The following is a 25,826-nucleotide window of genomic DNA, read 5'->3' as shown; positions in this document are numbered from 1 at the left end:
ACAAGCGGATCATGTTTAAATTGGGTGATTTTTAGACAACGTATATCCACGTCACAGAGGACCTTATAGCCTCCTCTAAATCACGACGGGGACTTTGAGCCACTAATTACACATTTCCTCCTCACATCTCCAAACAGAGCATCACTTGTGACCTTATCTCTGCGCCTGTCAGAGTGTTAGCATTCACATGGCAAGTGTGGCGATGAATATAATTACTGGAGCCCAAAATAATACAACAACAACACCGTCCCCTTTTGAGCAACCAGCAGCCAGTCAATTGAAATAGAACCCCGCCACCCCACCCTCCCTCCAAATTAGAGGAGACAAGGACAAAAATAGAGTCATTATAGTCTGGGCTCAATCACAGAGATCCATACTGAATATATTGGCGAGGAGCAAAGAGATATTAATAACTCTGAGAATTTAATCTCTCATGGAAACACTTAGAGTAAGCCTATTATAAAGTTTATTACAGCTCCAGAACTTATTAAAAAAATTTTTTAAAATGACACTTCGTCACAGTAAGTCACAGAGACATAAACACAGATGAGAACTCAAATACATGTATTGTATATATTGTAAAAATACTTTGGGTTAGTCAAAAACATATGCAAACATTGAACGCTCTTCATCATCTGCTTTGTCCTGCTGCTCACATTGCAAACTGCAGAATTTGACCAGTTTTTATTCTGATTACATTATAAGCTAAACATTAAAGGATTACTTTATTCTATGCTTATTTACATCATTCAGAAGGAAATATCTACTTTTAACATACACTTATCTATAAATGAAGTCTTGCCAGACTCCACAGTTTACCTGATGGTAGCCTAGTTCACTGAATAGGTACGTAGGGAATTCTTTCAGCATAGAGTTGAATGTAGTGAGCGGATTGTTTGAACAGGAAAGTCCAGTAACTATAGCTTCAAGAGCCATAAAGTAAATATATGCAAAGGCATTACCAGGCTTTTATGATAAGTTGTGTTTTGTCTCTGGTGAATTCTGGACATGAAAATAATTTACGATACCCTTTAATGGGCTTTTTAGAAGATGGATTTGGATTAACGGGTAAATGGATGGACGTTCATCTCCAAAAAACAAAATTATACTCACATTTAGTTTATAGGTTCAACGTGCTGAGAAGCATGCATCCACACTGAACTATTCATTGGGCGAGTATCTACATTAGCCAACAGCATTTGTCAGTCAAATAACGTCAGAGACCACGTGCCAAAACACGTCAATCGGATATCATCTTGTTTGATGTGCTTTTGAGAACACACAGCAGATTGTTATCACATAGTAGCACTCAGTTATGTATCGGATTTTATTACTGCCGTGTTTTGCCACCTGTTGTTTATGATGTCGGCAATGACCAGTCTCGATTTTACACACCAACAAAGATAAGAGTCCTAATAGACTTTTAAGCTGTGAAACAATATAGTGAATATATACAACATATATTTCTGAATGCACAACTCGGTTTTCACTCTGTTCAAATGTGTGTTTCTCTTGCTCACTTCAGTGGCTTTGAGCTCTCTTGTGTAGAAAGATTTAGATGCAGCATTTGACACTCCAAGGCCGTACGTGTTCTCATTGATCTTCAAACAAGGAAAGCTCACCTGAACCCGCAGTTTAACATCACAGCCCAACTAAAAGCCAATCTGGGACTCATTATTTGACTTAAGCATGAACTTTTGTGGGATAGAAACTTTAAACCATCAATTTCCCCTTTTTCATCTAAACACTGCAAACACATCAAAGCTGATATTTTTTGCAAAGTTCTTCCCTCGTGTCTTGTGTATAATGATGTATTTAGATCAAAAACAGCTCAATCTGTGGATTACTTTTGTTATGATTTCTTCTTTTTCATTTATATGATTTGGTTGCTGTTTTCTAAAGTAACTCTCCCATGGTTGTTATGTTTGTTTCAACTTTATTTATAAAACGCCAAGTACAACAACACAGTCATTTGGCACTTTTACAAAGAAAACCCAACAACCACATTCAGTTATAATGTTTTTAGATGTTTAGTAGTTTGTTCATTTGTGTTGCTATCTTTGTTTTCTGAGTTGTATTGATTTGTACATTTTTTGGGCCGCAGTGGCTTGGTTGGTAGAGGGGTCGACTCTCAATCGGAAGGTTGCTAATTCAATTCCCCGTCTCCCCCTGTTCACATATCAAAGGGTCCTTGAGCAAGACAGTGAACAGCAAAAAGCTGCCAGTGGATGGGGTTTAGCACCTTACATGGCAGCTGCCCGTGTGAATTTGATTGACCATAAAGCAGTTTGAGGACTGGAAAAGCACAATATAAGTGAAATCCGTTTACTATTATGTGACACTTCTTTACTTATAATTTAGTTAGGTATATATTGTGCTCGCCTAAGTATCAATATAATTTTTTGTGTTTATGTTTTAGTTTGCGTCTGACTCCAGCTACAGTTACTTCTGCTCATAGATACACACAGTTAAATAGTATTTGCAAACATAATCCTTAATCAGCTGTGTTTATTCAGTTTTGTCCAGTACTTTGTTTTTAAATCTCCGGATAGTTCTGTTGTGTGCAGTATTTTATTTCGTTTTCAAGGCTGCTGCTTCTTGTACTTTGTCTGGATGTTGATGCTCTATATAACAAGCGAAACCCCATCGCCTCCTGATGGACACATGGAGAACTTCTACTTTTATGTGACCCGGAAGTTATTTCAGTCTCAGCTCTGTGTTTCTGTTGCGCACGTGCGTAAAGACGCATGAGCCAACATGGCCGCGTGCAGTGTGGAGGAGCTGCTGGCCAAAGCCGAGCAAGAAGAGGCAGAAAAGCTGAAAAGCATCACTGTCCAGAAGGAGCTGGACCTGGAGTTCGACACCGGAAACCTGCTCGCTTGTGACAAAAACCGCATCGAGCTGCGGGACCTGAAGGGGCAGAAGAAGCAGGACTTCTTCAGGTCGCTGGCTCGAGACAACACGCAGCTTCTCATCAACGAGATATGGAAACTGCCCACGGAGACGGTGGAGGGGACGATCGTGGCTAAACTACCCGACCCAGCGACCCGGCTGCCCAGGGAGAAGCCTCCCCCGAAGCCCAGGCCCCCGACCAAGTGGGAAGAGTTCGCGAAGCTTAAAGGCATACAGAAGAAGAAGAAGACCAATCTGGTTTGGGATGAGACGGCGAAGGAGTGGAGGCGGCGGTGGGGCTACAAGCGGGCCAACGACGACACCAAGGAGTGGCTGATCGAGGTGCCGGAGACCGCAGACCCCAACGAGGACCAGTTCGCCAAGCGCGCCACGGCCAAGAAGGAGCGGGTGGCCAGGAACGAGTTCAACAGGCTGAGAAACATCGCCAGGGCGCAGAAAGTCAAAGTCCCGGGGGTCGGTGGTCTGACCCCCAAAGCCCAACAGTCCAAGGACGAGCTGGGCCGAGCTGTGAGCGTGGCCAAGACCTCCACGGCCTCCATGGGCCGGTTCCAGGAGGGCCTGCCCAGGGAGAAGCCGGCCAAGAGCTCCGGCAAGAAGAGGAAGTTCGAGCCCGTCATCGGGGACTTTTCGGGCGAGAAGCAGAAGCAGCTGGAGCTTCTGAGAGTCATGGACAGCAAGAAGCCCAAACTGGACATCACCAAGGCCGTCAACAGGCAGATGAGGGAGGAGGACAGAGAGGAAGCTGCGGCCAAATACAAGAGGGGGGCGGGGAAGAAGGGGCGCAGGGGCAACATGCCAGGGAAGGGCAAAGGACAGGGAGGCAAGGGCAGAGCAGGTGGAAAACCTGGGGGAGGAAGGCCTGGAGGAAAACCTGGGGGAGGGAGGCCTGGAGGAAAACCTGGCGGAGGGAGGCCTGGAGGAAAACCTGGGGGAGGTATGCCTGGAGGAAAACCTGGGGGAGGAAGGCCTGGGGGAAAACCTGGGGGAGGAAGGCCTGGAGCAGGGAAAGCAGCAGCAGGAGGGGGGAAGAAAGGCAAACCTGGTAAACACTGACTCTAGAGTCCTGTCTTATAACATCTATGTGCCTTCGGCTTCAAAGCTTCTGGACATTCATGATTAAATGTGACTGTTGGATTCACCTTGGACTGACAGTTGTGATGTTGTGACTGTATATGTGTGGCTCCTGTCCTGTGATCCAGGTTAACACTGAGGTGCTCGCAGCATTTATGGGAAACTGAAATGAATGAAACTGTAACATAAATGGAAAAAAACCCTTTACAAATACACATTACTATTGCAGCTTAAATTCAAATAGTGACTCTTCCCTTTTGTCTTATTGAACGCCTAATGCATACATGTATTCTATTTGACACATTTTAATGGAGTATCTCACCAGGAAACATTTGGTTTTTCTCAGAATATCCATCTATAGATATAATTAATGTTTCTCTTGAAGCTACTTCCCTGCATGCTGACTAGGTTGTTTTTTCAGTGTTTGTCCCACCCTGCACGAGTCAACACCCTTTAATATCACTTGTGAACTTAACATTTTTCAGGATACAATTATTCATTTAATATGTTTGGAGAAAGTTTCTTTTTAGGAATGAATTTTTTTATCCTGCGGCCCAAAACGTACTCCTGAGTGTAATTGCTATCCGTGTGTTTTGCTGGATAGAGCAGTTTCAAAATTGGGATGGCTGTTTGAATTGTCAAGAAACAAAACAAAGATATAGTTCTACGTGTCAAAAATGTACTTAGGAGGCTTTGTTGTTGCAATTATAAAAGCAGACCGCAATGACGATAGTTAATACAAACAAAAGGTGCCGACATTTGTATTCACATTTTACGTTTTTTTTTGGTCATCTGAAGATATCTAAACATCGGCATATTGCAGAGTGTCTTAAATTAAACTTTACTATTTGAATCTGTTTGCCCTCAACTACAATATCTGTACTGGTACTCTTGCTTTTTCCTCAAATATATAAAACAGTTTGGTTTTGATGAGAATATGCATGACAAATATGTTTGAAATTCAACCAGGCTGCTTTGAAAAAGCTGCTGTCAGTAAGAATTAATTTAAAAAAAATCATGTTTAATAACATCAGAATAGTACAGGTTTATCCCCAAAATTAAAAAAAAAAAAAAGTGTTAATCCCTTCTCTAGATTCATAAACTAGAATATCTCGTGTTTTTGTGATCTTCTGAAATGTTCTTAGTCTATTTTCATGGTGTGCACACAAAATCTATTAAAATTATTACAGAAAATGTTTGAAATATTAATTGGTGTTTAACAAATCTAAAATATAATGAAGGTACCTTGTTGAAATAACTGATATGTGTATATATATATATATATTCCCACTGTGCTCTAGTTGCAGTTGTGGATATCTGTGTCATTGATTTAAATCAGTAAATGTCTTAAAGATCTATTTTTAAATATGATAGCGGAGTCTATTTTTCTAAAAATCTATCCAAATGTAAATTATAGGTCTGAAGACAGTTCAGAATGTTAAATCCTTTAATATGTCAAAATAAACAAATAAGACCTTGAATTCAATAGATACTCGGTGCAAGTAGCTCGGTTAAATCTGTCATTTGAACATTTGAACTGTTTGGTGGTGTACATTTGACTGTTGAGTTGAGAATCAGTATTTGTATTCAGGTGGGTTGTGCCGGCCTTTCAGCTGCAGACATGATGTGATCTATATGTTTTATTAATGGACCAGAGGGACTGAATGCTTTCATATGTAACTTTGTAGTTCACATGATTTAAAAAAAAAAAAAAAAAAAAGATTGATCTCTCAGTTGCAGTGTTCATCTACTTTCTCCTTCTGAGAAGTGTGCGTCCGATTGGTTTTGTAAGCAGCTTAGCTGTGGTTTGGGTTATATAAAGGCTTTGCTTTGGCCTTGGTGTCTAGACTGGAGGCATCACACTGATTTAGGAGCGGTGAGAGGTGCAACAGATCCCTCACAATGCCCGAAGCTTGATCTTTAGTATATCGGAAGGCAACCAAGGTCATCTGACTTTTCTGAGTGTACTGTGTGTTTGATTGGCATTTCGTGCTCTGTAGGGATGTTTACCGGCTCTGCCAGTTTTTAAAAACCAATCTAAATACCTATACGCCTCAGATAATGTGATCTGTTTCATCCAGTCAGAGGTGTTTTTCAGTAAACAAGTAAAGAGGGCCAAGTTAATCCCTAACCCTCCTGACAGGAGTTCAATTGTCTTTCCTGTTGACTTGGACTGCAAATAGAATACAAAATGAAGGGCTCATGTGTCCTGTTAGGGATTAAGTTAATAAACCATTTCTAAATGTTTCCTTGCTTTGCATAAATGCTCTTTTTCTGTATGGTTACAGGCTGCTCCATTGTGCAGATATGATTGTTTGGCTGAGTGATTCATATTGATGGATGCTTTCTAAACGCTGACACAAGCTCACAGCCAAGCTCCGTCACACCGGGGCAGGAGAGGGGAGGCGGTGGGATTTCAATCACCATCTGTTGAGCAGTCCGCCACCCCAGCCCCAGCCCATTCATCTCTGTCCATTCTTTGCCAGGCCACTGGGAAGTGGGACACAGTCAATAACTCTAAATCAATCAGGCTCCCTAGAAGAGGTAAAATGATAAATCCTCATTCACATCAGAACGAACGGCAGCACTGACCTCTAAACTTGTCATGCATGTGACCAGATGGTCAAAAAAACAATAGACTGACATGAAGAAGGTTAGATCAAGCATGAGCTCTAAGAATGAGTTTGTCTTTTTCATTCAATACCTTAAATGTTAAAAACAGGTCTCTGACATCTTATTTTAATCTTTTAATTGATAGGGGCTCAGATCTTTGCCCTATGATGTGGGATTGTTTTGTTTTCTCTCCCCGCATTGTTCATGCTTGTGTGTTTCACCCTGGGGAGGATGTGTTGTTTCTTGCGTCCAGCTCCGGTCAGTGCTGCAGTGGATTAGTCAGCTGCATTTATTTAAAGGTAGTGCAGAGGGAGAGGGAGAGGGAGAACGCAGGAGCCTCTGTCAGAGTGAAGGCATCAGATCGTCAAGATGCAGCGCATCTACATGCACAGCAATGAACACTTTGAAGTCTTCACCACTGTCCTTGCTCCACAAGGTGAGTGGAATCATATCTGCAGTGAAGCGTGGCGTAGCATGACATTATTTAGGTTGTTACTGGGGGCAAGAGGGTATATCGGTATCAGCTGATGAATAAATAATGCTGGAGATCCTCATTTCGCTCTCCCTGGGGTCTGTCTTTTTACTGATGATGACGCATGTGTACGTGCAGTTATGAAAATAAACACTAATGTATATTTGCAGTTGTGACAAATGTTTAGACAAGCCTTTTTGTTCTCTGCTGATTCATTGTCACTGCCATTGGTTAACAGGGCGCTGTCGTTACCGAGCAGAATCTGAAAAGGCAAGTTCAAACTTCTTTTACTTCATCGTTTTAGAGGCAAACTCTTGTTAGTTTGCGTTTGTATTCTTCAGTTAGTCTCATACCGAATTCTGTAAGAAGGAAGAAATTCCAGAACAACATCCCCCACATGAATGTGACATTGAAGTTATGTAAACTTCCCTGCATTGTTTTAATGCTCTTGAGTGTGTTTGAGCCCTCTGACAAACATGGGCCATTTTTAGGTAGAACAGATAATCAAGAGTAGACCGGGATTTAGGGTTTCTATTTCACCGCACACAGGTTAATCTCCAAGTCCTGACAAGTAATCCTCTCCTTTCACTGAGCCTGAAGGATTTGAACACAGTCAGTCAAGTGTTAATAGTCCCACAGAAGACAACACAACATGCCTTTAAACCCAGTGTGACTGTAACTAAAACTGAATCAAGTGAAACTGTCGTGTAACTCCTCCTCTGTCCACCAGATGGTAGTGGTGCGCAGCTACAAGCCTCACTGGCCAGATGAGCTGGCGCTGTCTCCAGGTGACGTCATCCTGGTGCTGTCCAAGCACGAGGAGGAGAGGTGGTTTGGGAGGCTGCAGGGTGGCCAGCAGGGATACTTCCCCGCCTCATGTGTGATGGAGCTGGGCCAGGTGGGTGGTGTGCTCACTAAGGCAGCGTGGCTGGACAGTGCCTGCAGTGTGAGGACACGTCAGAGTTTCTGTGTCGGATTTTGTATTTTTCCAAAACATTGTTACCAGTGGAGCCTCAGCCTGTTGGACAAAACTCCCACAGGCGCATGTAAAATGAAGAAAATATCTCAGTATCATTGTCACGAGACAAAAAAAAACCATTTTCGTTGAGAAGATGGTCAGCTTCTGATTAAATGTAATTATGGAAAACTGTATTTTGGAATTCTGGAGCTTCACCAAGAAAAGTTAAAATTATAAAACGTCATCCTTTTTTGATTTTTGACATTTTTCTCAATCTGTTTCTTTTTCATCTCACAGAAACCTTCAATGTTATAGGAAATAAAGTCAACTGAAGTAATATGTTTTTAAAGTTACACAAAAAGGAAGAACTGTTATGATGCGCCTCACCTGCACAATAAATTGAGCTAACAAGAATAAACTTCATACTTAATTAACCTGATTGGACAAAAAGTGTAATGGTACATTTATCAATGTAAATCACTCTGACTTGACTTAAATTTCTGTATCTGCGTGCTGATTGGTCTACACTGTTGGTAGTCTGAAAATGTGTTAGATTGAAGAAACAAAGAAAATAACATAGAGAAAAAAAAAGTCGACCAAATTGTTATATAATTTTTTTAAGCAGAAAATAACTAAAAAGGAGGAGATGGACGTCTATTATAATTTTTTAGCTTTAAACTGTTGAGATTTTGTTTGAAATATGTTTGACACATTAAAAGTGATAGATTTAAGGAGTAAAAGCTGCTAATCCTCAAACCAGGAAAATATTGTCATGCTCTTCTATCATGTTGATAATGTCATATTACATTTGGCTGCTTCAACATGCATAACCACACCTTATAAATACAAAATAAAGTTAATTTAAAAAGTTCTAAAAGTAAAACGTTATTCGTGGTTTATTAGGATATTTTGAATATGTGACAGAATAGATTGAGGACAGAATTGAAGTGAGCCTGCAGCTTTCAGGACTTTTGTTTCTTATTATTTTCCAACTGAAACACTTTCTTGTCTCTACTTTCAGGCAAGTCTGTCTTCCAAAGGCCTGAGGAGGAGTGTGTCTCTGAGGCCCTCAGCCGGGGACAATGAACCTGGCAGGTACGGAAAGTAAGTGTAAACACAAGCAATAACCTCATCACCAATTACATGTGACACCCCCACTGTCCCAACAAGTGTTCACACCGTGGACGCACACTCAGCATCCGGCAGATGTTCCTCCACATCCCCCCATCTCCAATTCCCTTCCCAATGCTCTCCGCCCAGCGCCCCTGAACAGGTGGCCCCTCTCGTCCCTCATTAGTTAACAAAGCACACTGATTGCAAAGCCCCCTACACCCACACACACACACACACACACACACACACACACACACACACACACACACACACACACACACACACACACACACACACACACACACACACACACACACACACGCACGTCAATCCCTTCTCCCAGCATCTCATTAGGGCCAAAAAAGGAGTGAGAGGGAAACAAAACACTGTTATTCATCGTCTAAAGGACTGGAAATGTACAGTGTGACTCAAACGCAGGGTTTTATTCTGTATTTGACAATTTGAATAGCTCATGTCCATCATTACATTGTTTCCTGTTTAGTTTGTACGCAGACAAGGATGATTTATGTGAGATAAAAGACACATAAGGTAAACACGGGTCTCCCTGCACAGCCCATCCTGTCTACTAGCAGAGGTATTTGGGTCATAAGGAATAAACAGGGCCTTTGTGTTTGTTATTTCCTCTTTGTCCCCCAGTGGATACGTTCTGCAGGCCCTGAAGAGAAGGAGCAAAGGAGGAGGGGGAGTAGGGGGAGTAGGGCTGGACGGGAGCCAGGGTGAGCGCCAGGGCCCCTTCCTGGTGCAGAGGCCCCAGATCCCTCTGCCTCAGCCTGTGGCCTCCCAGCCTCACATGCTCCGATCCCCGAGCCTGCTCCACAGGATCTTGTCCAAGTGCCGGAAAAAGGGTGAATGCCAAGGAGCCACCAATGGGGCCTTCGAGGGCGACTAAAGAGAAGCTCCCCTCCCTGTGCTGTTTGGCTGCGCCGGGTTCAAACTGGTGAAACTGTGTCAGAGGAGAGGTTGGGTATAAGCGGTGGGGCTTCTGGGAAATGCAACAAGTCCTGAAAATCCTGACATGAGTCTCTGCTTGTGCCATATCAGGTGCTCTTGACATTTTTGACTTGGCTGCATTTCCAGAATGCAAGGGAGGTTTTAGGCACCCCAATTAGTGATGTCATGTCATGCAGGGCGTTTGCACATTGCATGTGATGGACAGGACGTGCTGTGACATCACTGAAGGGGGTGTGATCTCAACCAAACATGTCAGAAAGTTTGAATGTGACTGAGGTGAGCTGCTGTTCTTTTCTGCCCAGGTATTCAACATCAAATGCTTTTGGAAATGTATAATACAGTCAGTGTAAACATATGTGCTAGCAGTTAACAAAGCTTTGTAATGAAAACATGTTGATGCTCTCAACTTCATGAAATCTTTATCTCTTGTCTGTTTTGTCCTTTAATCTTTCTTAAGCTCATTTGTACATGTGTTTTATGTTATTACTATATTATATGCAAGTAATTACTGAACAGATGATGATTAAAAACCAGCAAACCATTCCTGGCTGAGACCTTTTCATTTCAGTAGAAACATGCCTCAACATATTATTTAATACTTAAGCTCCTGTTCATTTTCTTTTGAACGTGTTGGGCCTCTCTCCTATTTACCAGAGCTGAAGTGAAAGAAGAAGAAAAAAAACTCTTTAGAGCAAAAGGAAGTGTGATTGAGGCCTGCTGAAAGCCTCACCAAAGGATTGTGTCAGTTGCCCCAGCAACACCAAAGCAGCTCTCAGAAGTTGCATGTAGGCTTCTTCTGCGGTGCCTCCCAGTCGTGGCAGGATCGCTACGTAGGGTGGGCTGTAGACTGCCTCTTTCCAGGGGCACACAAACAGCAAACCCAATCCCTAACTTTGGCCTTGACCTCCGTGAGGAAATCCAGCCCTCCCTCCACCCCTGCTGTTTGATATTCAATGTTGTATAATCCTTTGTGATAAAGGCTGTAGGAGGCAGTCACTCTGGGGCCAGTGTTTGGGAGGCTTGTTTTGCACGGGAAAAGGGTGTTAATGTTACAAAAGAGAGACAGTGCCACTGGTCCTGTGAGCTAACTCCAATTCATGGGGTGAATATGTGAGCGAGCCTTCCCACTGCACTCACTCATAGAAATAATCTGCTATTGGCTACTCGGTTTTATACCAGAGAAATTACTGAGAAACTTTGGAGATCAGTAATGAAGCATGTAAAACAAAGACATTCTAGCATGTTTGAGCTCATGTATTTAGAGAAATGTTAGGGGTTCAGATCAGACAACATGAAGTGCAGTTATACATCAATTCCTATTCAAATTGAAGGAAGCCATTTCATTTAGTTAGTGTTGCTGCAGAGGAAAATCCTTGTCAGATGTGAGCCTGGCTTACCTCACATGCTGCTGACTCACAACAGTGGAAACAGTGACCTATATCAGGCCGAAAGGCCAGGGTCCATTTTTAACACACACAACTCAGGGCTGTGGACTCTCCCGCCTAAAAGCGTCCTGCCCCTGCTGTGCTGTGTTGGGTGTCTTTGGGAGAGGTGGAGGGGAGGGAGGAGGGGTAATGGGGTGCCTGCCAGATGACTGCTCTGTCAGCCCTATAATGGGCTGCCATCTGCTGTCTAGCATACACAAAGACAAAGCAGTGTGTGCGTGTGTGTGTGTGTGTGTGTGTGTGTGAGAGAGAGAGAGAGAGTTGGTGCACTCACTCACGGGTGTGTGCGGGAGGAGAGGAAGGTTTTGTCGGGCGCCATTCAGGCTCTAATTCATGTCTTTAATGTACAAGGTGGACATTAAAAAACAAAGACAAGCATACTTCACTGAGTCTGATACATAGACGGGTCAATGAATTTAGAAAAAGAATAAGAAAACTTGGATTAGGTAGCACAAACTGTGGCATTCCAAATGTATCTGCATATTTTCTGCATCTATGTATTTGCATAAAAAGATAGAAAATATGACATATTTTAGAGGTTAAAAACCTGCATGGGGCACGTTTCTGTCAATAAGTCACCGTGGTCAAAGAAGACCTCTCCTAAGTATATACAGAAAACATAAGGTGGATGGGTTGACGCCAATCACCAATTAAGAGGCAAAAGGTCCTTGACATCTTTCAACTCTTAGGGTGGGTCAGTCTGGAACAAAAGCCCCTCTTGTACAAGAATGAGAGTGCAGGGAGGGCAGGTTGATTAAGTGGACGTAGCGTGCATGTGGCGCCCGCGTGTTTATGGGCACATTGTTTGGATGCACGCGCGCTGCTGCCCCTTTAGCATAAGGCAACTCGTCACGTTCTGAGCCTCCCTCCATTCGGGGGGCAATTGAGTGAATGGAGCCTGTAAAACCAACAGCCCTAAGGACAAAGGAGCCCGGGGGCATTAAGTCATGGGTGAGTGGGCCCCTTTAGGGCCAGCAGCTGACCCTGTGGAGAGGCCTCTTGTTCTGGTGGAGGGGGCTCGTGTCCCTGGACCCCAGGCCAAGTTGACAACATCCCAACATATACATGCATGCGTGACAGGGGAGGGGGCGGGGGGCGGGGGTTAAAGCACTCTATCAGTTGTCAAAGACAGACTCCACCTGCTCGGCTGTCAATTCCACCTGGTGAGCAAACTACAATTGAAAATGGCGGGATTCATAATCCACAAAAAAAGACTTAAGAGATCAGTGTTTTGGCAAGAGCTCCTGAAGTCACAGCACCTGCTGTGAGCGTGTCAGGAAATGTAAACTGAGCATCAGAAATCTTTATCAAGCAGGAGATCCCATGCAACACACAGATTTGCGCAGAAGCAACTGGTGGGAGGAGAAAGAGGTAATAACGTAGAAGCATAAAAGTCAAAACTCCCCAGAAGTCATGCAATAAATGCATTTATTTCCCAAATTAAGTACACGGTTACAAAATCAGCTGGCAGAATTTCTATGGTACCTTGGTTATGAGTTAAACTGAAAAGGCTATGCAATATAGCGCAAAGAGTTACATCTGTGATTCACGTTGTAAATGAAAGCAAAGTCCAGCATTTTGTGTGTATTGCTCATGCATAACTACAGTAGTATATGACACCTGCTAATAACCTGTATATGTACTTAATTCCCTTAAAACCTATGATGTTACATGGCAAAGTGTTGTTAAGGTACGGATGTCTGATCTTGGACTTCACAAATGGAATGTACAAAAACACACAAGTCAAAACAACAAACTCAACATTAGACACAAGTATATACAGATTAGACACATCTCAGCCACCAGATTCAGATATAAATAGATGCTCGGCTACTTTCTGTCAAAGTGTACTATATACTCCTGATTTTTCCACTTGATCTCTCTGACAAGATTCCCTTCTTATTCTCACCCAAAGGTGCAATACAGGATAATCCAGATTATAACTAATACTCAACCTACTAATGCAGATAATGCTAGGAGACCATTTAAAGCCGCAGGGTTACTACAGCAGATTAGAGTTTGTTTCTTGATGGTCAATAGTGTCATGAGATGGACTGGCGACCTGTCCAGGGTGTATCCTGTGCTCATCAGGGACCCTGCACAGGATTAAGAGTTATAGATGGATGGACGGATAATATCGTCACCATTCAGGTTGTCAACATGAAACCACCTCTTTTTGAATTGCCTTCAATTTCACACATATTTACGCATTTGTGTATTTTATCATGTTGAGTGTCAATGAGTGAATAGATAAGAATTTGGATCTTGCTCCAGCGGATTTCAGCAGGATAAAAGGGAAACACTGGCTGCTGCGGCGATCAAATTTAAAATAGTACGGTTAGCAATGGCTGTGTTTTTATCCCCAGAGCTATTCATCTCTCAAATCACTCCTACCTGGGAGTGTTTTAAGTATGCATTTTTGCAGCGGAACAAGAAAAAAATTAAAAATACATTTTAAATCAAGCAGCATGACCTTATTGTTAGCATTCATTACATAATGGGAAAACATCCACTAACCCTCACACACACAACCACACACAAATTAAAGACAAGAGCTACATCATGAAAACTAATTAAATGAGTAAAAAAAAAAAAGTGCAATTTGTCTATGATTAGAGTTCGGAGACGGCGTTCTGCTACCTAAAAGTGTAGAACACATTTCAGTTGGACAAAAATAAAAATCTAAACGTTACAAAATCACGTGTAAAAACTACTCAGTGAGTATTTGCTAGATTTTGCCTGACCAGGAACAGAAATTAACATCACATTAGTGGCAGTGCATGTACTTCTAACTTGGATCAATGAAACTGAATGGTAACCCAATCCTGATTTTAAAAGAGAAAAAGACAATATAATTCTGCAATAATTTCTCTTAAATGTTTCTTTTAGAAATAAATAAATTAGTAGACATTAAATAAATAAAAACCTACAGCCTTCATACAAAAAGTAAATCCTTCTCAACCAAATGCTTGTTGTTGCTCACAAATTACATGAAAACCTGTCAGTATGAGCTATCGCACATGGAAACATCCGTTCCTTTTCTATTTGAGAGAACTGCTTTAGAGCGAGTGAGAGTTTTTAGGCTGTTTTCTCAGCAAAGTTAAACTTCTTAAAACTCATGGCGTCCAATTTATATTAATATCTAAGCTTTCGAGCTGTCAGATAATAAATAAAACAAGCAGAAATAAACATTAAGGTACCCTTCAATTTTTGAGGTTCTTACGCATGTACATTACAATGTAATACATTCAACTGATGTCTCCGTGGACTCGATGGCCTTGGAAAGGAAACGCTGTTTTGTAAAAAAAAAAAGAAAAGAAAACAGATACCATCACAAGTTCTATCCAGTTTGCCCTTAAAAACACTGCTACTTTTTCAGCAGCAAAATCAACGCAGTAGTGCAATACTGACAGCTTCTTATTTCCATCCTCAAAACTTCACCTCAGATAGATGCATCATCATCACAAAAACCACGCGACTGCATTCTAGAGTCTTAAGCTGTAAATCAATGGTTAACAATGAGTTCTGTGCCGAGTGTGTCTTGTTAAAAACCCCTCATGTGGGTTTAATGTGTCTACAAAAAGCTAGCTGGCTGCAATTACGTGGTTTTCTGATGTGATGACAGCAGTGGGAGAGTCTAATGAAACAAGCTGGAGGCGATACATGATGAGTAGCGCTACTGTATAAAAGTCCTTTGTCTCACTCAAACAATATATTAACGATATAAAACTCGGAAGCAGCCACTGCTAGCAATACACACTATTTCTACAGCCTATTGTATGTGTGTAGGCCGATTCAACATTTACCGACTGGTGCAGAATGACACTACACGGTTCCTGTACAAAGCTGCTAAAGCAGCCCAAGTTGCGTGTTCAAAATGAAACACACCTGCGGACAAGAGGCTACCTTGGCAGTGACCTAGAAGTGTGTTGGAAATGACAGCGACAGCCGTGCCTCTGTGTGGACGTCCTCAGCAGTGCGCTCCTGGCGTTAGAAGTAGAACAACATTGTTGGTCTTCACTGGATTGTCTCTTACTGGAATCAGTAGAGGTTTGGGCTGTTGGAGAGATGTGGCGCTGCCTGCGTGGCGGATGGGGAGGACGGCTCCTTTAAAGCACAAGGGCTCTTGAAGTAGAGCCAGACGACGGGTAGGGATTCAGGTACTGACGAGCCTGTTCTGTCATGATCAGCTGGTCCTCGGTCTTACCATAAACCACTGCTTCCCAGTCACTCACCTGCAGAGAAGTTCATACAGTGATTCAAAGTGGTGAAGGCCATGGCATCAATCCAGTGCTTCACTGCAGGACACACAATTCTCTGTACAAACCTGTGTGGGGGCGTGTTTTGGTGCTTTCTGTGAGGATGGAGGCTGTTTCTTCAGCCGCGGGCTGGTAAGGCACCGCGGGCTGGTAAGGCGCCGCGGGTGGACATGAACTCCTAACGAAGACTCCTTCACCAAAGGAGGCAGAGAGGGGCTACTCTCCTCTCGTTCGGTGATCGAGGTGTCCAATGGAGAACTGGTCAACTGACTTTCGTCAGACACCTGCAACAAGACATTTTGGTTCAGTGTTGCTTCTCATGAGGTAGTAGATTTAACAAGCGTGTGGTCAGCTCAACTTACCTGTGCATCGTTGAGCTGCTCTTGGAAGAGTTGGACACTGTGACGGTCTTTGTGGCTCCAAGGGTCTAACACTAAGGACTTTCGCACTTTTCTAGCAGGTCCATCCATCTAAATATGAACATCCGAGATTGGAATAGTTTTTGAGCATTAGACTTGCACAGAATCATTTACAATGTATGTAAATGTAAATACTACAAATATACACATAACAGAGTAAGTAAAACTTTTGTAATGCAAAGTTCACATACAAGATGTTTCCATGCTTTGTAGTCAGGCTGGAAATCTGTCCTGTTGAAGATGTCTGTTCCAGTCTCCTGCTTCAGAACTTCTCGAATGTCTTCCTCTAGAAACGCCAAAGGCTGGGGCTGCAAAGCACAAACACAGCAGTAGGATCACCAGAAGAGACGGCCAAATGGTTAACTCTGAGTAATATAATTTGACGGCTCTACCTCCATCTTCAGTGGGCCGTGCATTTTCTCCTGGGCCGCCAAAGCATTTTTGAAGGGTGTTGGAGTCCTCGGGGTCGGAATCATCACTGTTTTGTGAAATTTCGGCGTCCTGGAACTACAAAATTATACGTTATAACAATATCTAACAAGTGAAATCTTTTGTTTTGCGTGTCTCAACTTATTTACGTACCCATCGTTTTCCTTCTGATGCTTAGGTGTGGTTTCTTTGTGGAGGGGCGTGTTGAGGTGACACCTCTGACCACACACAGGAGTTGAGGTGAGAGCAGGATTTTCCAGATTCAGATGCTCCACCCCTGATATGTTGCAGAACTTGGGAAACAGAAATCCCATGTTAGTCAGAGTAACAAGTGGCACTCGTCTACCATCTGTACGAAGGTGCAACCATCTGAGATGTGTGAATAAAGAAAAGCAACTTTTATTTACTCGTGATGGGCTGAACGGCAGTGACTTTGTTGGTGTTTTCTTAGGCGAGTTTGAGATATTTTCCAAGAAGGAGGCACATGTCCGGTCGCACAAAGGAGACAGTTCCCCTCTTTCCCTCCTCTTCCTCCTCTCATTGGCTGCCAGGTTCGGTCTGGATGAGTTGATGGGAGTCAGCGAGACGTTGCCCCCCGGGCCTAAAGGAGCAATGTTCCTCTCGTCGCCTAAGACTGAAGTGGGAGTGTTGACTGCGTAGCCCATCGGATTGTATGGCGTCCTCTCTTGAAGAAGAGTGCTGTAGCCCGCCTGGTTGTGCCGGGGAGGCGTCACTCTTTCTGACAAATCAAAACTGGCCACGTCGCTCCATGCAACAGGGTCCTGCAGAGCAAAACACATCTACAGTGCATTTTTAACATGTACAGGTCATTTCAATATTTTCAGACTAAGATACATCTGTTCTGATTTCTTCACTCTGTTACTCACTGAATCAATGAGTTCCATGGTCTCTGCAAACTCTGGTATGGTCTGCAGGGTGGAGAGCACAGTGCTGGCCTCTACAGCCAAGAACTTGCTGGGGGAAACAGGAAGCTGCACGGGGGCTCCCTGTGGGACCCCGGGGCCCCGCCACGGCGTTCTCTCTGCTTGCTCCACTACGCTGCTGCTACTTGTGGTCAGCGTGTCATCGGACACGCTGTCGGACCAGGTTGAATATGGCTCCGCACTCTGAGGGCGAGAAGACCAGTGTTAGAACTCCAGCAGATTGGAGTCCAATGTGATGGAGTGAGGTTGCTAGCTGCTGTGAGAAAATGCAGTTCTGCAATGGTGTGAGTACAAAAATATGGGAAACACCAGGTGATATTGCAAAATACCACCTCTGACCAATAAAGCATAGAGTATCAAGTCAGTGACGGCAAAGAATCAGGTACTAAATAGATGCATAGAATCAATATAAATGAGGGAAGAATAGGAAAAGGAGAGCGAGAGTTCTGGGTTACATACAATCTGCTGGCTAAGTATTGGGTTATGGTGTTGTGAGGTGGAGACGTCGTGGATGAGAGAGGGGGTTCATGTTTGAAACTGAAGTAATGGGGGGAGGTAGTGTGACTCCCAAGCACAGCTTCAGGCCAGTCTGAGTAAGTAGCGAGACGGGGAAAGTAGTTACTATAGCAACACTACAGCAAATCAGGCTACAGGCACGCATACATTTATGCCAGACTTGTTTCACATGTACACTGCAAAAGGTTCACTTTTTGTCCGAAATATGAGATTGAAATAAATTTGCAACGTCATCATCTTTTTTTCTTTTTAAATAGAGATGAAATCACTGATATTAACATTATAAAATGCTTAAATTATAACATTGTGTCTCACATTTTGATATGATTTCAGTATCAACAGTATTTAATGTTACAGTGAACCTATTTGCAGCGTATGTGAACTACAAACACGCAGGCTATACTGGCTAAGTATGCTAACACACATTTGGAGTGTGTTCTTACACATGACACTCTGCACTGCATTTGTCGCTGGACTTCGTTCTCTGCTGACATAAGCAGCAGCTCAAGCTCCTTAATTCTTTGCTCTCTGTCAGGATCATCAAGGCAGGATGGCTGGAATAAACAAACGTCCAGGAAGAGAGAAATTTGAGAGGAAAAAAAAAAGGAAAGGAAAGAGTTAGGAGAGTTAAGATCATCAGGAAAACACATAAAACACCCAGGGGAGAATTGAAATGTACATTGAGTTCTATCTTATTAAATGTTAGATGAAAAAAACCAAGACATTCATGTGTCCGAGTTGAGGTTCAGAGTTAGCGATCACAAGATTAACAATAGAAAGGTGAGAAAATGAAGAATGTGTAAAGGTTTCCCCACTTGCATGCACAGAAATACATTCAGAGAATCACAATAAAGACTCACTGATATGTAGTTTGAATTTTCAGGAAGACTGTCCATCATGTGTCCACTGTGAGGATTATATGAATACCCACCCATCTACAACACAACAGATTGCAGTCAACACAAATTAAATGAGTAAACATGTCCTACAGAGTGAAGAACAAACCTGGGTGGGTCCAGGCATGGGCAGAGGACTGTGCTGGGGCTTTGTTGGAGTTGGGGGACATGCTCTATTGTGTCGTTTCTTCACACCAGTAGAGGGAGTGAAAGTCTTGGAGCCATCTTGCAGGTAGCCCTCATGTTCAACTTTTCTCCTCATGGTGGAATTCCAGTGGTTCTTGATAGAGTTGTCTGTTCTGTTGGGACATCGGATTAATATGTGTAAGCTACACGTTGACTGTTTCTTCACTCAGACTGGACTTCTCCGAGTCATGTTGTATTACCGTCCTGGAAGAAGCTTGGAGATTTCTGCCCAGCGGTTGCCAAGCCTTTTATGGGCTTCATAGATGATTCGATCCTCTTCTTGGGTCCATGAAGACTTCTTCACCTCCGGGTTAAGATGGTTGTGCCACCGCTCACGGCACTGCTTTCCAATCCTTCCCTGGAGGTGCTTTGCGATCACCGACCAGCGCTTGGGGCCATACTTATGTACAAGATCAATAACCTGCAACATGCACAATCACAAAAGAAATATGAAAGATTGTTTCATATTGGTGTTTAACACATTTCTTATCATTTAACTGCTGCACATTCTAACAATATGGTGTAACCTTTATATCATACAAATTAAGTGGGGCTTGGCACTGAATTCAAAGTATGGCCTTGTATAAAAAAAAAGCTCCTTCATAAGAGAAGCCCCAGTGTTTGCAGTCTCGCCTGTGGCAGCAGCAGAGCATGTTCAGCCGTTTCTGTCAAGCCTGAAAAATGTTGTGATGTCATTGTTGGCAAGCCATGCTGTTACTGATAGCTTTGTGTTTCTGTTATGACGACAAATTTTCGGAGGAATGCGACATCTTTTTTTAGATTCTTAAACAATAGTAACCCATTCAAGGAATACTACGGGTATCAAAGAGCTGGGGAGGATATTAGTTCAACACGGTACAAAAAAATAAATAAATAAAAGGCTGGGCGCAAAACTAGACTTGGAAAGTCTGTGTTTTATTAGGAGTTACGTAGTGGAGCAAAGAGAAAAGAAGCCAAGGCAAAAACTAAATTGGCGGGAAGTAAGCTTGCGCATGTGCACAATGTTGTAACAGTCAAAAGGTAAGTGATACATTGCACATTGTGACATTTGTGTTTCTATTGCACAAGTAAGCAGCTCTCTGCTCTCCCCACAGCTTTCCTTCGTCTCCCCTATCGTTTACCTATTTTGTCATCGTTCTTTCTGTCCATAACAGGAACTCCCGACTCGTCTTACCTTCTGATCCTCCTCTTTTGTCCATGGGCCTTTCACCAGCTCAGGATTGAGCACCTTCTGCCAGCGATGCTGACACTGGCCATCTGTCCTGCCCTGCGATTGAGACACACACAAAGAGCAACACCTCATTGCACAGTCATGTCACAGTTACACCTTCTTTTGACCACTCGGAATAGATCATTCCCTCCAGGTACTGTGCGTCATAGACGTCAGGAAAAATGTGCAATTATGGGACTACTGAAAAGACAGAACAACAGCTATCAGTCTCAAACTGAAGAGACTGAACAACATAATGTCATTCAAGCCAAACCTGCTCCTAAACAAAGCCAAATAGTTTTTGACTCACATGTATTATACAGTCCAGAAAAGAGGATACTCACAGGGAGAAGGTTCGCAATTAATTTCCAAGAGTCAGTTCCATGCTGCTCAACAAGCTTTTTCAGCTTGTCATCCTTTAAACCATGTAAGAAAGAAAAAAGAAATGTAAGGCCTCCTGGAGGAAGTTTTCACACTGTGCATCCACATTGTAAAACTGAATAAAACGAAGTATTATCCCACACTTAAACAAATTCATATCTGCTAGAAGATTACATATAACGAGGCATCAGTTTTATTCTCTCGAATGTTCTCAGTCCCAACCTGATATCTACATCCAATGAACTCACCTCATCTCGTGACCACTTTACTTTGCACAATGTCTTTTTATCTTTGTTCTTCTCTTTACTCTCCGGATCAGTTGAGTGCAGCTCTTCATCCTCATCACTACTAGAATACAGTATTAGAAATGTGGAAAAGGAGTAAAAGCAAAACAAATATCAGTAATGGAGACAACATCTTTATCAGGGCTGATTGTAAGACTTCCAGTAATCTTAATAAACAATACTGCATGGAAGGTTCTCTCAGATACACCAATAGGAGAAAAAGTTTTTTCCACATACATATAAATTCACATACAAAACTGTGTCCAGAGAAATAACAACTATTTATTTTGGGTCAAAGAAAGTATTCAGAAATGCTTCAAAAAGTTTCACTTCATCACCGTAGATATAACATTGAAATTAGAATACAAGATAGAGTATTTGTTTGCCAATTTTATATCACTGTATGAACAAGTTGAGGGGAAAAAAAAACCTATATGAATATAATTTATTCAATACAATTTCAGGAGGCAGTTGACCACCTTTTGATGTCACAGCATGAGATACTAATAAAATTTTAAAAATACTATATGTGGACATAAACAAAGCACCAAAATGGAGATGCCACCTGCAAGATATATTCAGGGTTTATTTGTAACAACTAAATGAAAATATTATTCATTGACTATTAAAAGGACAGAGCATTAAAGTGTTAGCACCTCAATAACAGATACATGAAAATAACATGTTTTTCAGTATAATAAATGTTAACAAGGTCAAAGCAAGTAAGTAACAATACACACCTTCCATGTATCGGAACGCTAATATAACTTTTACTAACGAGACAAGAGGCTGGAATCTAATTTTGCACTCCTGGGCTTGCAGTGCCCAGGAGTGTGGAAAAGGAGTAAAGAGGGATGTCCCTCTGGGAAATAATGTTCTGCATTGTAGTCTGTTTAGCAGACGTTAACAAATGGCGAAGAAATTGAATTCCTAAGCAGCTCCCGGGAGTTGTTGCCATACCACAGACCTTAAGAGTCACACACAAACAGACAAAATCAGTGTTTTCTTCAGGACTTGTATGAAGGGTCCACTTTAATGAGGAAACGTGAAACTTGTAGTCAGATGTTGTTGCTGCCAGATTCTTCACAGGAGTGACACAAAGTGGACTGAGCTTAGACCTGTAGCTAAACAGGAAGGAGGGGTGTCAGGTGGCTGGAGGAGAGGAGGGATCCCACATCAAGAGGCTCTTTCACTTCTAGAGGTGCATACATGTGTATAAGGGTGTGTGTATAAGAGATGGAGGAGGTGTGCGGAGGTGTGGTCAGTCAGGGGAATGGCAAAGCTCTAACGGTCCAATATTCAAAAAAGCTAAAAAAAAAAAAAAAAAGAGGGGGGGAGGGCGATAATTATATAAGCTTTTGGCATCATGTAGCTGAGCAGCCTCGTTATTCACTTATTAACTTTAAGCATGTCTTGAATGAATCACTAAGCTGTAAGTAAAACAGTTGCCACAGTGCAAGCTATTCATCGTCTCCTCATACAAAACAGGCCATAGTCCATAATATGTTTATGATGTAATGTTAAATACATGATGTGCATTTGCCAAACCCTCAAGTGTTCTAATGGCAAGTAGCCCACCCATTTCCAGATCAAAAGAGAAGGGACTATATGTGGTAGGGATGATACATAAGTGGTTACTTTAAGTTGTAACATTGTAAAAAACAACAAAAAAAAAAAAAAAACGGTAAACCTTTAGTGTTGTTTAAGGTTTGAGGTGCCTATAATTATGTGGAATAATATGCTTAAATATACTGCTAAGCATCTCTTCACATGTGAAATTACTTGTTTATTGTCATCAATAATTCACTGCACATAGATTTTCTCACTGACTCCAGATAACTTGTTTTGTACAACAGTCCAAAACATGCATACAGGCCTATAGCAGTGAATTCTCGTATCTGGAATCTGTAAGATTTTTTTTCTAAATCTTTAATTCATGAAGGACTGAAACTGTTGGGATATTTTACCTTGCTGAAGAATTATTGACCCATTCAAATGAAAGTGCTTACATATTGTAAATGTAAACACATGAGATCCTTTATTGCAATAAAAATAGAGACTTCACTTTTCTTGAAAACAAATATTCATTGGTCTGTACACTTGGGGTTTTCTCATTTACTTTTTCATTTGCTTTGAAACAAAGAGCTTCTTAAACTTATTTATGTTTTAATTTACTCTCATTTGCAGAGCAGAGGATTGTAAAGTCTAGCTGCAGCATATATTCTATTAATTTTGTTTGATTGGTTCAACTATTCAGACTACATAGTTTATAAATAGCCAGAAGGTTGCATAATTGCTATGTGACAAAAACCAGACCGCCTCTAATGTAATGCAAAATATTACAAACTATATTTTTTCTGTGGAGATGTGCAAATTTCATATATGTATCCTTCCATACACACTCTTATTTTTAGCCTATTGAGAAATACGCCTTAACGTTCTAATATCATGCACTAAGAAATACTCTCTGACTCCCATTCATACATCTCAAGTGGACAGGTGCACATACAACACATGTTATGCAATTAATGTACAAGGCTCACACGGCCCAAGTCATTTCAAGTTATGTTTACATGAAGATGCAGAGAGTTACTGCTGACTGAGAAAAACAGATGGCTCGAGATGAAGCCGATAACAAAACACCACTGCGTACTTACTACTGATGGCACCCACCTGCGTGATTTCACGTTGTCCATGACAGTCTGCAGGACGATTGGCACTTCTCAAAGACGACCCTGGGTGTGGCAGTTTTCTAAAATCCCTCATTAACACACGTGTATCCATAGAAAATGTTGTTCGTCGTTACCGGTAGCTTTTAGCTAGCAGTACTGGGCTAGCCAGCGAGCTAACTTATCGCACATTATAAACATTACGCTCCCTTGGTACAAGCCATCAGCACGGACTTCATAATCCCACAAAAAAAGGCGTCGGGACGTCTTCCTCTCATGCGCTTATCTTCAAAGGCAGTGTTGACATATAAAAAGCGGACACTGAGCTGGTGGTGCTCCTACATTACTTTCATTTCTCTCCGTGCTGTTCCTATGGTAATCTTTCTGCTCTCTTCTTGTTTGGCGTTATGATATTTTGTCCATCCCGCCGATTCTCGCGCCCAGCCCTCTGCGCGGGCGGCCTCACTCCTGATTGGCCAGAAATGAGGCTACGAAAAAAAAACGAGTCAGTATTCGAACCTGATAGGTAAGACATTTGGAGTAGCTCGAAGGTAATTGGATCAGCTTGTCAATGGCTTTTCTCTCATTGGTTGTAAACTTGAGGAGGCGGGATTTGCGTTGGATAACTGTGCTGTCAGCCTCTGGAGCAGAAAGGGTCTTTTCATCCAGGTGGTGGTGGCCCATAGCGGGGTGCGGGGGCTTCTGGAGGCCATGTACGGGGTGGATGCGAATCCCACCCTCATAATGTGTCCTGAAAGCGCCATGAAATCTATATTAAAAGTATAATAGTAACAAATGAGATGCATTATCTCAACGAAATATTTTGCACATACTTGCACGCAATAGATATGCTTGTATCTTTTTGTAGTTTAGAGTTCAATTCAATCAAATTGTATTTCTATAGCGCCAAATACAACACACGGCGCTTTTACAGAGTGCCTCTTATATAATTGCACTGATGAGCTTTGAAGCAAACATAACACTTCATTGAATTTCATGAATGCACATTTTTCAATGGATGCAAATAAAATGAGCATGGGTGAAAATGATATTATTGGCCCGTAATCTCCATTTTGCACTGACAAGCAACCTTGCACTGTGTTTTGCTGACACCTTGCGGACAAAACTTTGTGGTCTGCGCTCAGTGTTTTCATTCATACAATGTAAAATTAAATAATTATCAATGGGTGTGTATTGTTCCTCTGTTGCGTGTTTTTCCCACATTGATTTATTTATAGAAATGTCACACCAACAACATCTTCATTTTTTATTTTTTTCTAATCCATCAGCGCAGCTGCAAGAAGGGGTCGAATCGGGACACATGGTCTCTTTTTTTCTGGGGTAAGTGGTGCAATGCGTCTATTTGGATTGAGGCAATAGATGCCACTGCCAAGAGTTAATGCCAACACTGGGAATGCAAATCATATGCTTCATTATTTGTTTCTAAGACTCCGTCACAATCATCAGATGTCTCAATGTAAGATATAAACTCGATCGTTCATTAACAGGAATTAATTATATTGAATTAAAATGTTGGCATTCCTTGTTCCCAATGAGGGTTTTTCCTGCGGGGATTAGACATTCTCAGTGTATAAAATGAAAATGAGGATGGTTTGAGTGGTTGTTAAGCATCTCCTGCTCGTCTATCCGTAGGTGGCAGTGTTTAGTTGTTTGACTTCTCAGTGTTGTCGTTCCTGAGTGTAAAGTCAGCTGTGCTCAGCAATCAAACACAAGGCTTTCTGTGCTTTCAAAATCAAAGACAGCATTTCGCGAAGTACTACAGCGTAATCACGGCTCATTCAATAATATCATCCACAGTTCATTCAGCTAATCCGTGACATCTCATGTTTTGTATCTGCTCATTTTGATGGTGGTCTTTTACTCTCTCTGTCCAAGAATTGTTCGGACCTTTCCCGAGTTGGGAATAATTCAGTTGCACTTAATTAGTTTTTACAAATGTCATATCGAGGTTTCCTTGATCCCACTGGAGCAGAAACTACTAAATGTATCAGAGCTCTGTGATTGTAATTCATTCTTGAGTGAATGTGTGTCTGTTTCTCTTTGTTTATAATGTGA

General features: G+C 42.0%; 3 protein-coding genes across 4 annotated transcripts; 2 read left to right on the top strand and 1 right to left on the bottom strand.

The window, feature by feature from the left end:
* Positions 1 to 2,737: 2,737 nt before the first annotated feature.
* rrs1 (ribosome biogenesis regulator 1 homolog) lies at positions 2,738 to 5,678 on the top strand. The gene has a single exon (XM_080489590.1). The coding sequence runs from the start codon at positions 2,758 to 2,760 to the stop codon at positions 3,964 to 3,966; it is 1,209 nt and encodes a 402-aa protein (XP_080345716.1). The 5' UTR covers positions 2,738 to 2,757; the 3' UTR covers positions 3,967 to 5,678.
* Positions 5,679 to 6,605: 927 nt separating this feature from the next.
* Positions 6,606 to 10,659, top strand: LOC308125675 (uncharacterized protein). 2 transcript variants are annotated; one of them, XM_080489600.1, is made up of 5 exons: positions 6,606 to 7,033; positions 7,308 to 7,339; positions 7,800 to 7,967; positions 9,049 to 9,131; positions 9,798 to 10,659. In XM_080489600.1, the coding sequence occupies exons 1-5, from the start codon at positions 6,967 to 6,969 to the stop codon at positions 10,048 to 10,050; spliced, it is 603 nt and encodes a 200-aa protein (XP_080345726.1). In that variant the 5' UTR covers positions 6,606 to 6,966; the 3' UTR covers positions 10,051 to 10,659. The 2 variants fall into 2 exon arrangements, with proteins under 2 accessions (XP_080345726.1, XP_080345727.1); XM_080489601.1 differs by having other exon boundaries at positions 6,889 to 7,033; positions 9,049 to 9,122; positions 9,798 to 10,654.
* Positions 10,660 to 12,970: 2,311 nt separating this feature from the next.
* Positions 12,971 to 24,434, bottom strand: mybl1 (v-myb avian myeloblastosis viral oncogene homolog-like 1; the record flags this gene model as incomplete). The annotated part of the gene is made up of 17 exons (XM_080489951.1): positions 12,971 to 15,792; positions 15,885 to 16,100; positions 16,179 to 16,286; positions 16,427 to 16,543; positions 16,628 to 16,742; positions 16,818 to 16,957; positions 17,072 to 17,464; positions 17,552 to 17,791; positions 18,568 to 18,678; positions 18,985 to 19,059; positions 19,130 to 19,319; positions 19,407 to 19,627; positions 20,381 to 20,473; positions 20,761 to 20,832; positions 21,046 to 21,145; positions 23,755 to 23,783; positions 24,270 to 24,434. 17 exons carry the CDS (start codon positions 24,432 to 24,434, stop codon positions 15,667 to 15,669), a joined length of 2,511 nt encoding a protein of 836 aa, XP_080346077.1. The 3' UTR covers positions 12,971 to 15,666.
* Between the last annotated feature and the right edge of the window lie 1,392 nt (positions 24,435 to 25,826).

Source organism: Lipophrys pholis (genome assembly GCF_963383615.2).
Source record: "Lipophrys pholis genome assembly, chromosome: 20".
Lineage (NCBI taxonomy): Eukaryota > Metazoa > Chordata > Actinopteri > Blenniiformes > Blenniidae > Lipophrys > Lipophrys pholis.
Note: the sequence above shows the minus strand (reverse complement) of the source record. Positions and strands in the feature narration are given on the sequence as shown.